Source organism: Acanthisitta chloris, unplaced genomic scaffold (genome assembly GCF_000695815.1).
Source record: "Acanthisitta chloris isolate BGI_N310 unplaced genomic scaffold, ASM69581v1 scaffold1004, whole genome shotgun sequence".
In the NCBI taxonomy this organism is placed as follows: Eukaryota; Metazoa; Chordata; class Aves; order Passeriformes; family Acanthisittidae; genus Acanthisitta; species Acanthisitta chloris.
The window spans coordinates 69,457-84,214 of NW_008668532.1; the positions used below are offsets into that span (position 1 = coordinate 69,457).

Here is a 14,758-nt window from a genome sequence, read left to right on the forward strand (position 1 = left end):
AGCCAGAGGAACACAGCATGAGCAGATAAGCTTTTTATATGTAGCAAACCTGGCTAAGAACAGAAAGATTTGACTGACAGCACAGTTCTATTCCAGACAAAACAAAGGTGGAAAAAATAGAAGTATCATGCATAGTGTGTGTTAGAAATGCAAAAAAAGTAACAATACAGTGGCCCAGGCAGTTTCCTACTGCTGCATGATCTTTCTTTGTCCCTGACTACAGGCTTTTGTTCCCTCCAGCTTCAACTCTCTTGCACCCTCAGCTGTGATTCCCCTTGCTCTCCATGTTTGGTTGAGTAGTGATGAAAAGAGTTTGAGGGTTGGATGTGTCAGAGGAGAAGTATCCAGCAAAAGAGGAAGATCTGGAAAGTGAGACAGTACCAGAATTATACAGGTGTGTCTGGCATTGGTGGCTCCACAGAAGTAGTGGTGGATCAGGAGACCAGTGGCCAGAGAAAGTTGGAAGGATCACTGTGTCTCATGTTGGTACAAGTATGATTTACAAAGTTTAGGCTATAGGTGTGTACACAGGCATTACAAACCATATTGTAGACTAACAATTGCACTGATCTTTCAGGTGATCACAATGCATGTGAGTGGAGGAAGGGGTGGCACGCTACCATTTTGCTGCAACATGGGCATTTAGCATTGCTATGGATTTCTGCATATATTTTAGGGTGATGTATGAAAAGAGAGGACAGGTTAGCAGGTGAACATGATGTAACAGGTGGTGAAATACACCAACTGAAAGTAAAGCCTCTGTTGGATGAAGAGGTAAAAATCTCTTTGACACCTATTTCATATTTAACACAGGAATGTTGCTCTGGTGGGTGTATGTGGATGAAGGTTGTTGAGGGCAGGACCTAGCACACTGACACAGCACAGGTTCAGTTCATTTTGATGTTCCAGGTCCTTTGGTGTCAAAATTTTCAACCTACAACCAGTATCCTTGCCCTCCACCTGGCAATAACAGGAGTGACAAAATTCAGCACTGAGCAACAACCCTTTTGCCTTTTTTTACAAACTGTTTTCATGCATTAGTTGTCTTCTGCAAGTAGACACCAGCTTTACACCCTGTCAGTGTGTGCATGTGGCTCCTAGGCATACCTCCAGCTCAGCAGCTCAGGCAGTGACTGCTGGGGAACAAACTCATTCCCCTCCACAGTATCCCTCCTGCTCATCAGACACTCATTCCTGGAATCAGGCTGTGACAGTGTGACTTTCCCTGTGCTCTCTCTACTCTGTTCTTCATCCTCAGCTGTGATCTGCCTCATCAGGAAGGCCAGGCAATTTAGGATTTGTACCCACTCATGCCCTTGCTACATCCCTGCTGAGACTAACTAATAAAGAAGCCAATTAACCTAATCTGTGGCATCACTTTTTAAATAACATGGCATTAATCTGCCAGCATAAATTGTTTTGTAAAAGGAAATGTCTAATTATTTTTGCCACATTCTTCAGGCTCTCCAGATTGAGGCTGAGTCTGAAGTCGATAAGGTCTCGTACCAATGTTTTCCAGATCTCATTTCAAGCTCTCTATAAGTTTGACAAGCCAATTTGGGCACGTCCTTAGCACATATGTTACCAAATGGTATTTTATACAGGACTGCAACATTTTTCCGTAAGAGCTGTTGTTGAAGTAAACTCCCTGCATAAAAGGGTAGCAGCACAATTTGTCTCTCTATAGGAGAACTGATAGATGACAATGGCATAGACTCAAAAGATCTGATTTAAAAATGAAAATAAGCCCAAGGCAGAAGAAAGAGATCACACAGGTTTAATGTCTCCTTTTTCGTTATTTCAGCTTTCTCACAGTCTCTTGGTAAACTCAGAGTAGAAACCCCCACTGATTTGCCACATTTGCCTTCTGCTTTCAATGGCCTGTGGTTTACAGTATCCACAGGGGGAACCAGCTGAGACCCACAGTTCTCATTTTCCTGGGTGTAAGTGTGTACAGGGTTATGTTCAGTTCAAGTTTCCTGCATGTCACCCATTTTTCTCCTGCTGTTCACCCAAAAACACAATGCTGCCACCGGGTGCCATCTAGTGGAACCAGCTTCATGTTCTCTGGGATAAAATCTCTGTCCTGTCCCATCTGCTCCCTGATGAACACTGCTGCTTTTCAGATATATCTGCTGATAACTGCTTGCAGCTGTCTCCATTATAAATGTTTTTGCAAAGCTCTTCTCATAACGCCACAGTTGCACTTGCTGCATTGTAATTGCCAACTACTTGTAATTTATAGGTACTGTGATAGCATCTGCAGGTCCAGATGTGGAACAGGGAGCTCTCCTGCAAGGTGCTGGGAAAAAGTGGAACACAAATACCATATACAATGATCTCCTAAGATTATTTTTCCTAACTTTAAAAAATAAAAATTTAGCAGTAGAATGCAGACAACAACCTACTTATGAAATCCAGGCACCAAAAATTGTTTTATTCTTTTGTGATTTTAGTAATGTTGTTCCTCCTGAATCCAGTATGGATTATCTTGGTCATTCACATCCTTCACTGAAATAAGGGAAAAAACTTTGTTTGTTGAGGGTTTCTATGGTCAGGTCAGGACTGATCAGAGTGTGCCCCTAACTTAGTTGTAGGATTTTCCTCACCAGTGTTAAGGTCATTTCACACCAGTGCATTCTGCTGGACCACTGGTTTGATATGGCACTGCAGATCCTAAGCAAGAGCTAATTTTGGATTGATATCCAAAGGGGTAACTCTATATTTAGTTTTTTGCAGTGGCCAGCAGAAATCTCATGCTTTTTACTGTTGTGTTTGCATTCCCCTAAATAAAGACCAGCATAAACCACACATTTCCTCAGGCTTCCTAGGCCTCACCCAGTTCTGTGTGAGCCATTTCCTTCTGGACACAGGCAAGTGGCAGGGATTAGTGCTGACCTCCCTGTAGGATCTCTCAGCACGGGGTTAGCACATCTAGCTGGGGCATGTCAATGGGAGCTTCCAAATGTGCTTGTCAGGATGAGTGAGAAAATCAGCAGCGACTCCCACTCCTCATTGATTTTGTGTATTAGAAGGAGGGAATTATGAACAGTTACTCCTAAGCTGAATTCATATTTCTTCCCCAATTTATATGGTGTAGTCAGAGGAACATGGTAAGTAGATTACAGGAACAGTTGCAGAGCTGAGTTCAGCTCTTCTTGCCTACACTACCTGTACATTCCTGCACGTGTCCCCCATGCTGAGCTGCAGTAACTTCAAGAGAAGTCCCATGAGTGGAGTGAGTGTACAATATGCACTGGAGATCCACAGAAGTGGTAACAGGGGGAGGAACTGAGTCAGTGCTTCACTCTGGGTAAATTTTCAAAGCAATCTGTAGATCTCTCTGCAGAGCTCTCACTATTCTTCCTGCCTCCTTCTTTTATACAAGCCACTGGCAGCAAAGGAATTGACTTTAAAGTCAATTAGAGAAACCTTAATCAGTTTTGTACCTAGCCTATTGTATAATACTCCAAAAGACAACAAGTTTTCCCTTGGAAATGGTCCCATTTCCATGTTCATCATCAAAGGAAATTGTGTTTCATTATATAAAATCATGGATAAAAGAACTTCAGGGAACTGACTCTGCTTCAGACACTTGTCTATTTGACCAAGACTGTTCTATTTTCTTGTAGTCTGGCCTGTTATGCCCCTTCTCTGTAGTCTTAAAGAAACACTGTGCCTCAGTGTCCCCATCTGCAAAGCAAGGAGGGAAATTGTACTTACCCAACAGAGGAAATATGTGATAATTATTGTAGACAGTGCTGAACAATTTCATTCTTTAACACTCACAAACTTGTACTAGTGCCCACATTTTATTTTAAGAGGAAAATGTATGGTATTTAATAGAACCTGTTTTCAGCTAATTAAATTTTACTTAGAGGAGTCGAATGTTTTCCCCCAGCAATGATCTCTGGAGGTGCAAATAAAACATTTATAAAAAAGCATGTAAAACCAAATAAAAATGTGAAATTTGTTAAATAAGGAGAAAAATGTGTTATGCAGTTCGTGAAGAATCTGCTATTGCTACTCCTTCTCTCTCTACCTTCTTTAACGATTATCATTCCATAGTTTTTATTACATTGTGAGATAGTTGATATAGTTAATTGAGGCACTTCTGCACAGTGTGGTGGCTTTTATACCAGAGTATAAATAAGAACATCCTCACGATGTCACATGCTTTTTCTGTTGCATTTTGACAACAGAAAACTGAACCTTGGAATAGTTTAATTTGATAGCTGGATTGTGGAGCCTGACCTTACATCCTTTGAAGTGGATAGGAATTTTTCATCTGAGTTTACTGGCATTTGGCTCAAGCCCTGATGAAGCTGTTTGGCTTCTTGCTTTTTATAATCTTCTGAATTAAACACTCTGTAAATCACTGGAATAGTGGTAAAATCACATACCAGCTTATTGCTTATGAATACATTTTGTACCTCTTTCAAAAGAAAGAGCCAGCATTTCATTAAGAAAAGCTGCTGTTTGAGCATCACTCACTTCCAAACAGTGGCAGGTTGAAAGCAGCTCAGCCTCAGAAGGCAGTTCAAGCAGGACTCTTGGCTGTGCTGGTGGGAGGAAATCCAGTTCAGCAGCTCAACACCACATCTAGTCTCCAGGGGATTTGCCACTTGCTTGCCCATGTTGGTCACTGCACAGCATATTTTTATGTGAAATGTTCCTTTCTTGTGTAGGCAAAGCAATTCTTACCACATGCTTCTTTCTTCCAGAACCAGTCGTGATGTGGGTGGACACCTTAGAAACCATGTATAGCAATAATAATAACGAATGGTCCCCTGAGGGGAGGATTTGATATTAAGAATTAGAGTAATGACTCAAAAAAAAATAAAAATCTTGGGTAATTAATAGTTAGACACAGATGTTAGCACTTAGCAGAGAAAAGCCCAGCAACCAACCTCCTTATGTTACAGAAAAGGTCAATAGCTTATGGCTCATCAGGAAAAAAAAAGGAAAGAAGAAAGGTTTGAAGTAAACTCTCCAATAAGTGTTTTTCTGAGACAGCATCCCCTGAAATGGGGGCAGGGCTCCTATTTAAATTCTATTCTTGGATAAAATGTGCTTCAGTGGTGAGAAGCATATCTGCATTTGGAAATGTTCCCAAGTCCCAGTGTGAATGAAACTCCTCTGGACTCCAGGCTGTGGTGAGCCATAGTCACTGCCAGTGAGTACATGCACATCCCAACCCTGTCCACCTCCAAAAATTTGCTCCTTGGTATGTGGTTTCCTCCTTATTCATACTCAAGAAGGTTGAGTTACTACTGAGTCTTGACAAAAAAAGAGAAAAAAAGGGAAAAAGAATGTAAAAAATGATGGTGCATAGCACTGATTCAGACAACTAACCACAGCCTGTACAATTGTTGCTTCCATACATCTCCTTCCCAGGAATAAAATTATACTGTAGGTGGATTTTCATAGTGGGAATTGAATTTTTTTGTTTGCATTTTTGCCCTAATATTCAAGGTTTGGGAGGGAGTTTCCACTAGAATAGGAACAAGAAACATGCATTTCCCCAGGGAGCTGTTTTTGGTCCACTGCTATCAGACTAGAGACACCCTGCAGCCCAAGCCTTGATTATTTGTTGCCGTGGCTGGGTGATATATGCTTTCATCCTACTTAAACTCTCAGTGCATTTCTGTTTGATTACACAGCACAAACAATGTGCATTGCATGTTACAAAACGCAGATTAGTTTCTCTACTGGGCACCTGAAAAAAAAAAAAAAGCCGGTTTTGAAGACCCAGATCTGCATGAATATCTGGGCACCTGAAAAAATAAAAAAAAGCCAGTTTTGAAGACCCAGATCTGCATGAATATTGGCATTTCCTCACTTTTGTGGGGTTTAATGAGTCCTGGGCTCAGGTTACACAGTGAGGGCTATATAGGGACCTGTGCCAGTCACTGTATAGTGTCCCACCTCTGAGAAATATAGAACAGTCTGTGTAACAGTACTTGTGCACCTCAGCCATGTCCTGAGGCTCCTTGTTGTCGTTGCTACTTGGTTCTGGGTCCACTCAGCAGGTAATCACTAAACAAATTTAATAGTCTAAAAATGGGCATCCTGTCCCTTGGGGAGCTCTGAACATATGGGGAAATTTTGGCAAGCAAGAAAGGACCTTTGGGTGGAGAATGGATGCTACAGCCAGGGCTTTCCTTGGTACAGTAACCACTGAGAAAGTCTCTTTATGGCAAAGGTGGTAAAATACCTGGCTGACAGCCCAGACTGTGTCACACTAGCCCTGATGCCTCTTTACCCCTTACCCTATCATTTATTGAATGTTCCACTAAAAAATTTGCAGAGATAAGAGAGGAATAAAAAAAGATGCTTTCCCATGTCACACATGGGAAGGAGATAAGAGGAATGAAAAGATTTTCCATATGCAGAGCTGTGAAGGCAAATGTTACACCCCCTTTCAAATGCTATCATTTCCTCTTGTGTGTATACTTGAGGTTTATACATCTCTGTTCTGGGGCAGAAATGTCGAGATAGGGTAGTATTTTTGTCCTTTGTATAAGGAGAGTGTTCTGCCATCCACTTTTAAATTGTATCTGAAATCAGGCTAATTGTGGTATTGCTTAAATGTGATCCTATCACTGTTGATAAGAAATGGAAATAATGGCACTGGTAAGTGTATGCCTTGTTAATTCTAACTGATGATGGCACAGCCTGTGTGGGGAGAGGCTGTTTAGAAGAGTGTTTCAATACTCCTGAAAACCTATGCACAGACCCCCAGGATCTCCTTCTCCTGTTGACATAAGAAGAAGTAAGATTTGCTCAAAGACTCTTAGTTTTCCAAAAGAAACAGAGAATACTGAGTCATTCTGGTTTGGTTTGAAACCAAATAACGCAAACTGTTAGATTACTTTAAGGCACAAGCCCAAGAATCAATCTCTTGCCCCAATTAAAAGTGTGAGTTAGCAGCCAGTGAAGTCTTAGTGTAACAAGGCACTTCTGCTGTCTCTGGTAGTAGGAGTTCATTTCTGTATCTCATTTTATGTGCTAATAATCCCATATTGCTCTCTACAGGCATCACATCATGGTGCTACATTTTTATTAGGCTTTGAAAGTCAGACAAGGTCAGCTGGATGGCAGATACACAAGTTTCATCACAAACATCCTTTCCTGAAAGCTGGCAGAGTCTCTCAAGAACCACGTGCATTCAACCCAGGTTCATTACTGTGAAGACCTTCTCAGTTCATTCTTAAACATTTCAGTGCTTGCTGACTTGTTTCTCTTCAACCTGTGGGAGTTTTTTGCCCATATTTTGGATAGCTGATCTTTAGCTTGCTGCAATTCTGACTAAGCTTCTTGATAGCATTCAAATATTTTGAGTTTAATTTTTCTGTGCCTTTGTTGTAGATAAATACATGTGAAATCCTGATGAATCCAGTGCCTTACCTCATGCCTTGGGCAGCTCTGAGGTCAGGGCTGGCTGAGAAATCTCTGTAGAGTAAGAGGAAATTACATGAGTAAGAGAAAATTACTTTTAAGTGGTTGTGTTTATCACCTGAATGCTATCGCCTCTCATTGTCTCTCTAGGGGACAAAATAGGACTCCAGAAACTAAAGTTCTTTTTAAAAATGCAGTCAAAATTCACTCTGTCATCTATGATTTAGAGGGGTCACATGAAAAGCATGATAATGTCATAATTTTAAAAGTAATGCTACCAGTATCCAAGGACCATTTCTACTGTTTCCTTACTGGGGGAAACCCAGAGCTTTTGATCAAAGGCTGGCAGTCCTCCAGCCTGCAGCACTGGGACTCCAAACTGTGCACCAGTCTCTGATGCATCTTCAAATCGGTTTTTTCAGACCTTCACTAGGAAGGCAAGCCTGTGCCATCATTTTACATCATTCCCAATGGAAGCTGGTGGTTCCTTTTCTGGCAAGTGATTGGTTTTTCTTCCCTGCCCATGGCAGGTGGCCTTTAAGGTCCCTTCCAACCCAAATCATTCTATGATTCCACGATTTTAAGGTGGTGTTAGTATTGTAAAAGCTTTGGCAGGCCCAGTACCAAATATTACATTGGTGGAAGCTTACAGATACAGGCAGACTATAATAAAAAAGACCTCTGAGCTCATATTGTTGGCTTAAATGCAACAGAATTGCCAAATTAGGGTCAAATGTCTTGGATTCCCTTTTAGACTCTAAATCTGTGGAATTCATTCATCTTAGAAGAAAATGGTTTGTGTGCTCTGATGTTTTCAAGAATAGCTGAATGAACTGATGTGTATCTGTAGTTGAAATTAATAAGTTCAAATTGCTTTCATTACCTCCTTCTACTTACATTCATTGAAAAGTGCTGTAAGGAAAATTTGTGTATGTGTGTGTATGTGCATTAAATATTGAATAGCGGACGAACCTACATGAATGGAAGAGCCTTTGCCATCTATTTAAGGAGTTTTATTAGAATTCCAGGAGGATTCTTTTAGCTGCATCTTCTGACAGTCATTTCTTGATTATCTGTTCTGGCAAGTCTTTGATTCCCATTTGTATTATATTTAATTCTATCTCACCATGAGTGTCAGCAGGGGTCTGTATCTCCTGGGAAGCAATTTTCTTAATGGCACCTGTCTCCTCTTCTCCTTGGTGAATTTTGAAGTAAACAAGTCATTTAATTGTGTCAAGTCATTAAAAGCAAGTCATTAAAATTGCATTTTTGCTTCTTAAGAAATGGCATTTTTGCCTCTTGGAAATCTTTGTCTCCATGTCTTTATCCATGGTTCTTTGTATGTTTATGAATATGTGGGGTTTACATGCTTTTATTTTGTTTTGCAAATTTTCTCTAGTGTCCTTTTCTTATCGTGCATCAAAAACTCCTAAACATTATGAAGTTTCCAGTTCTTTATCACCCTTCCAGATTTATTCTCTATGTGGTGCTTCATATCTCCTTTTTTCTTTCCTTCTTTTCTAAGGAAGATGAAATCTGTCTTAGCTGCTGACTGATTTATGCTATTAGAAGTAGATGTCAAGACATCAAGTTCTGGTGCTGAGACAGATAGTTTAGATAGATACATAGGTTTTTTATAGTTAACCATATAAAATGCTAAAAGTACTGTGAGCTGATGTCCTTAGGATTGTTGTCTTTCAAAATACTCAGTGCTGACTTGATGCAGCCATCAAGAGAGGATATTTCTGCCTTCCCCACACTTTCTTTTCAGCTGTCTTTATTTCTTCAGCTTTTTTGCATATACTACTGACATTTTAATATACTAATTATACAATGTTTTCCAAAATTATGGCATAGTAAAGCAAGGAGGGTCAAAGCTTTGCTCAGTCCAGCTCAAATACCTAGTTTTGGTTATTTCTTTAGAGGCTGGACACATCAGAGCTGCCTTTGGTGCAGATTGTTGCATTTTTGCTCACAGTGGCAGCATGTGCAAAGAATTTCCATACAAATCATGTTGTTCTGTATTCAAATTAAAATTAAAAGTTGTGAAAACTGTCCTTAGAAGAACAGCCTATGCCATAGCCCAGACTTTGCTTTTTCCAGTTTCAGACATTTTCAGTCTGGTAGCGCAAAATATTTTTCTTGAAGTAAAGGGAGCTGCTCCCTCAATTACAGTGGAAATGTCTATTGTTTTTTTTAAGTTGCTGTTGAAGAACTTACTATAGAACAGTTTGTCATCTTTATGCTCAGAGGGAGACTCAACTCCATGAAGTCTCTGGAGGAAATTGGTCTTGTTTAGGAGAAAATGTCAGAAGGAACACACAGATATGAACATTTCTGCAAAATACAATACAAACTCATTCAATTATTAATAACTGCAATTTTTAAAATCAAATGCAGGAAACCTCATATGATTGATTAGTTTGTTTTATCCTACATATGTGTTCTGAGCTCAATTGCAAGCACAAATTATTTGGCAGACAGCATGCTAATTGCACTCAGGAATTTTCCTTAGGCAGAAATTTTAAGGGGAGACTTTTGGGCAGAAAACTTTATCTAAATGTGAAAATTTCTCAATTTACTACTTCAGTAATACTTTTTGAACATTTGCTGAAGTCACATCTGTGACTGGAGCAATTTAAGAGCCTCTGGTCCATGCAATACCATCCTAACATGGAGGAGTTTATACAGCCCTTGGTCCATCTTCTGTCTGGCCTAAAAAAATGTTATAATTCCTTTTTTTTTTTGCAAGGAAATAGTGAAAACAGTGTGAGGATGCAGTGAAGCTGGTTCCTCATCCAAACCAGGAACCAGAGATATACAGGCTGCCTTCAGAATTGCCTATTTCCAAGCCAGCATCCTGCACAAATGATCTCACAAGGGGCAGGCTCAGATCCAAACAAGCCCTAATTAAGAAGGTCTGTGACGAGCACTGGCTCTTTGGAAAGGCTGAGATGACCCATAATATTGATTGATTCAGGGGAAAAAGTACAGGGGAATTTTAAGCAGGTTGTTTTGGAGATCAAGAAAGGGTGTATCTATGGAGGACTATACCTTATCAGTAATAACATACCTCCCAGAAGGAGTTGACTGGCATGAGATTCCATTTATGCAACACTTCTAAAATGGATGAGTGCTTCTGGTATATAGGTGTGTGTTTGATCTGACACCCTTAAGGGAATTTTACCAAGGAGAGTTAAAGGTCCAGAATAATATGAGATTATTGGAAATGTGTTTGTTAGATGCTGTCCAAAAGGTCTTTTCAGTGAAAGGAACACTAAGAGCTTTCTCAAAGAGAGAGTTAGAGGAGTGTGGCAATCCCACCCAGAGCAACTGTGTGGACAACTCCTCCTCCTCTCTCTAGATGATATAATAGCCCAGAGAAGTTAAGTTAAAGTTAGTTAAGATATTATTTGCCCAGAGATGTTGTGGTTACCCCACCTCTGGCAGCATTCAAGGCCAGGTTGGATGGGGCTTGGAGCAACCTGGTCTAGTGCAAGGTGTCCCAGCCCATGGCAGGTGGGTTGGAGCTAGATGATCTTCACAGTCTTTAAGGACCCAAAGCAATCTATGAGTCTATGATAACTGATTTTGTAAAGGGTTGCTTGGGGCTGCCAGGGAGGTAGTCCATGCATATTCCACCACAGACATTGCACCCAGCATAGCCCATGTAAGTGTATGGGATCTGATCTTTCACAGTAAGGTTCACAGATTCACAAGGAACTCTGTTTTCCTGCCACCTTCAGGCTTGCTGACAGCCTGGTCTACCATGGCCACTGCTGATGCAGCCAATCTCCAGGTCATTCCTGTGGTTTCAGGCTCAACAAGGAGGGATGTCTTCCCAATCCCCTTGCATGTGATACTGAAGTTTGCTGCAGGGGAGTGTGTGTGTGAGTTTTCCTACTCGAGGGAAGAGGATTCTCTTCAAAAGATGAGGAATAAGTCAAAATCTACCAAGACAAATATGTTCGTCTCTTGGGAGCATTTGTGGGAGAAAACTAGGATCTTAGTTGGTTTCTGTAGCCTGTGGTAGAAAGGGATAGCTCACAGCATGAGGACAGATGCCTGACCACTGCCTGCCTGTATTGGTCTACATCAAACCTTTATCAAAAGGTTTCAAGGCAAACAAACAAGATTTTGCTACAAAAGAAGTTTCCCAGCCATACCCATCAACTTAAGAAGGAACTCAGGAGATGCAATTCCATTTTTCCTTGGCCATACCCAAGAAAGGGAAGATGACTTTTCTTTTTTTTTGTCTGCAGCAGAGCTCTTTGCTGGTAGATTGAATGGAGTGTTTTTTCTTTTCCCTTATCAGCTACCAAAGTTGGTTTATGTAGCATTTCTTATTGCAGTAGATTTTTCCTCTTCTAAAAGATGATGCAGTGAGCAAAACTGACAGAACTTCTTTGAGCTCTGGCCTGAATTATTTGCTGTAATCAGCATGTCTGTCCCTTAGCTCCACTGCTGTTATCTGAAGCATTACAGGTTTAAATTCTTACAAATCATATAATCTGTTTATTTAAGTATGGTATTTCCCCCTCTATTTGTAATTTCTTGTTCTTCTTCTCACCATGGGTAAAATAACCCAAGAACTAGATAGTTCATTTGCCAAATAGACAAGTACTACTTTATTCTCCCATAAGAGGTTTTGATTTATTATTGTGCTCTTTTCCTTCTACATCAGGGGTTACTCTCTGATAAAATAATCAAGATAGCTAATGAAAGAGATTGATTCCTAACAGGCACAGCTGACTGGAAACTCAAGTATCTAGTGCATACAAGCTTGAAAAGAACCAGAAGTTGTATGGCTAGTCTTTTTAGTGGAATGGGAATTTTGCAGCTGCTCTCAGTGTGAGTTATGTGTTCTCTTATCCATACCTTACAAAAATTACTTTGGGTTACTCACAAAGACACTTTCTGGATAAAAACCATAAGAAAAGTTATAATTTTACCGGCAGCAGCTATAGATGACACTTTGCATATAGAGCCAAAATCTATCTAGCTGCCCTACAATACACTCAGACTTGAAGTGTCAATGCCTCAACAACCCACTCTTGTCCCTCCACAATCTCAATGCATCCCATCTGCATCAAACCTGTCATCTTTACTGTGAGGGTAGTGAGGCAATGGAACAGGTTGCCCACAGGAGCTGTGAATGCTCCATCCCTGGAACTATTCAAGGCCAGGCAGGATGGGATTTGGAATAATCTGGTCTAGTGGTATATGTTCCTGCCCATGGGGGAGTTGGAACTAGATGATATTTAAGGTCCCTTCAGACCCAAACCATGTTATGATTCAGTGATCTTGAGCACTTCAATTTAAGGTCAGCTCCATGGACCTCTTCCCAGAGGCCTTGCAGACATTATGACTTATGGTTTATAATCACTGATATGGAACCTCTAGCAGGAGAGTGGAAGTTGCTGTTCCACCTGCAGGAGCTATGGAAAGAGGAAAGCATAGCCATTGGGGTCCTCACCTTGGGTCTGCCCTGATTCTATCTGGTCTATGAACAGGAGTTCAGAGGAAATGATAGTTTTTACACATTGGGAAGATTGCACAAAAATCAATTCTGAACATTCCTCTTGCTGCTGTGTTTGGGCTTGTTACCCCAGCACCAGTGCAGTGTGAATATGCAGCTAAAGGACTTCTTGCCCAACTGAACAGAGCCAGAGTGTAACTGTGGTACAGCACCAGGTCCTAAAACAGGCAATAAAGAGAATTCAGTTAGTGTCTAATTATTGCATTCAGTTTTGTTCTGTTTTGCAAACATGGTCTGGAAAACAGTGCCTTTAATGAAGAAATAAAGTCTGTACAAGAAGGCCTTTTGCTTAAAGGCCAAGCAAACTTTGGCTCTCTTCTCTGGTTTTGGGTGATATTGGCCTCAAATTGCCTTGCTATTCCTGCCTGTAGACCAGTGATGATAATACCCTTACTGTTTCAAGCAGTTTGAGACCTGCTAATGAGGCATGCTGTATGCAGGCTTTATTAGTGTTCTTGTTTGTAGAGTATTGCTATACACAGAGTTGTATCAATGTGACTTCAGAATATGTAATGTAATTATTTGTGCTGAGTATAAATACAGTTAAGGCAATGCTGTCCATGCTGTGATAAAATGACATTATGCTGCTCTGACATTTACCATAAAAAACCTACTTTTTTATATTGCATTTGCTATGTCTCACTGATGTTCTGCAACAAAATGAAGGTAATGGATGAAAGAACTAGAAAAGCATTTTGATTTTATTTTCTAAAAACTCAGATATGTGGCATTAATAGGAGCTTTTCCCTTTGAAGCCAGGCTGCATATCCACTGTTTTATAGTTGCTCAACTTCTCTGCCATCACATTCAAAAGAAAATTATTAGGCTGAAAAGCCATGGGGTGAAGAAGATTAAAGTATATTTTTCTTGTGGCAGTATGACTCAAAGATATAATTATTGTTTATCCTTTGTGAACATCATCAGTGTTGATAAATACATTGTTTGCCATCCCCTAACTAATTTTAAGGCTTAGACAAGTCAGCAGTAGAACTAATATGTTTAGCCTCATATTAGTAAGAAACAGAAATTGTCACTCATTGGAGTGACTCATTGGGACTTGATCTTACCAACACCTGCTACTGGTCCAGTGTTTCAATACTTGATCTCACCAACACCTGCTACTGGTCCAGTGTTTACCTTGCTGTTAAAAAAATCTGTTGAAATCTGGCAATACTTATTGGATGATTCCAGCTGAAAGACTTCTTTCAAGTTCATGGTGTATTTCCAAAGCAGTTGTGCACCAGCATAAACAAGGCCTTTTCTGAAGCTGAAATCTTATTTTTCTCTTTTTGCAGGGATCCCCAGAATTTGTATCCCCCTGAGGTCAGCAATGCAAAGCTTCAGTATGCTGGTTGGGGTCCAAAAGGGCAACAGCTGGTAAGAGAAAGAACAAGTGTGCAAATGCATTTAGAGACCATGCTGCTATTGCTTGGAAGTAAAGAAAGAATTCTTTATTGACTAGTTTCTTGAAACCTGTGTAGTAGCTTCTAGCATCTTTATGGGGATTGTTTTGTCATGTAATTTTTTAGAAAATTGCCAAATACATACATTCACTGCAAAATAATTGTGTCTAAAAATGCAGAGAAAGAACACTTTATGGAAGCTTTTTGAGAGGATGCACCTGCTCCTCCCGATGTTGGATACAGGACAGATTATAGAGATAATAGACAGTGTGATTTAGTTACCATCTCATTGCTTCACAAGGGCATCTTCAAAGTCACAGACTTGTTGCTGGGGATATGTTAATATTAGCAATCCTGTTTGGAGAATGCCCTGAATTTGCCCTGTAGTTGTTTGCAAAATAGACAGAATTAGAAG

At 40.3% G+C, this 14,758-nt stretch overlaps 1 protein-coding gene across 1 annotated transcript in view; it reads left to right on the forward strand.

The window, feature by feature from the left end:
• LOC103800533 (dipeptidyl aminopeptidase-like protein 6) overlaps window positions 1-14,554 on the forward strand; it is a gene marked incomplete at its 5' end in the record, with an annotated part of 71,226 nt that extends 56,672 nt beyond the window's left edge. Inside the window, one exon of the mRNA XM_009072913.1 lies at window positions 14,236-14,554. Within this exon, the coding sequence (XP_009071161.1) occupies window positions 14,236-14,398 (163 nt within the window). The remainder of the gene's footprint in view (window positions 1-14,235) is intronic.
• Between the last annotated feature and the right edge of the window lie 204 nt (window positions 14,555-14,758).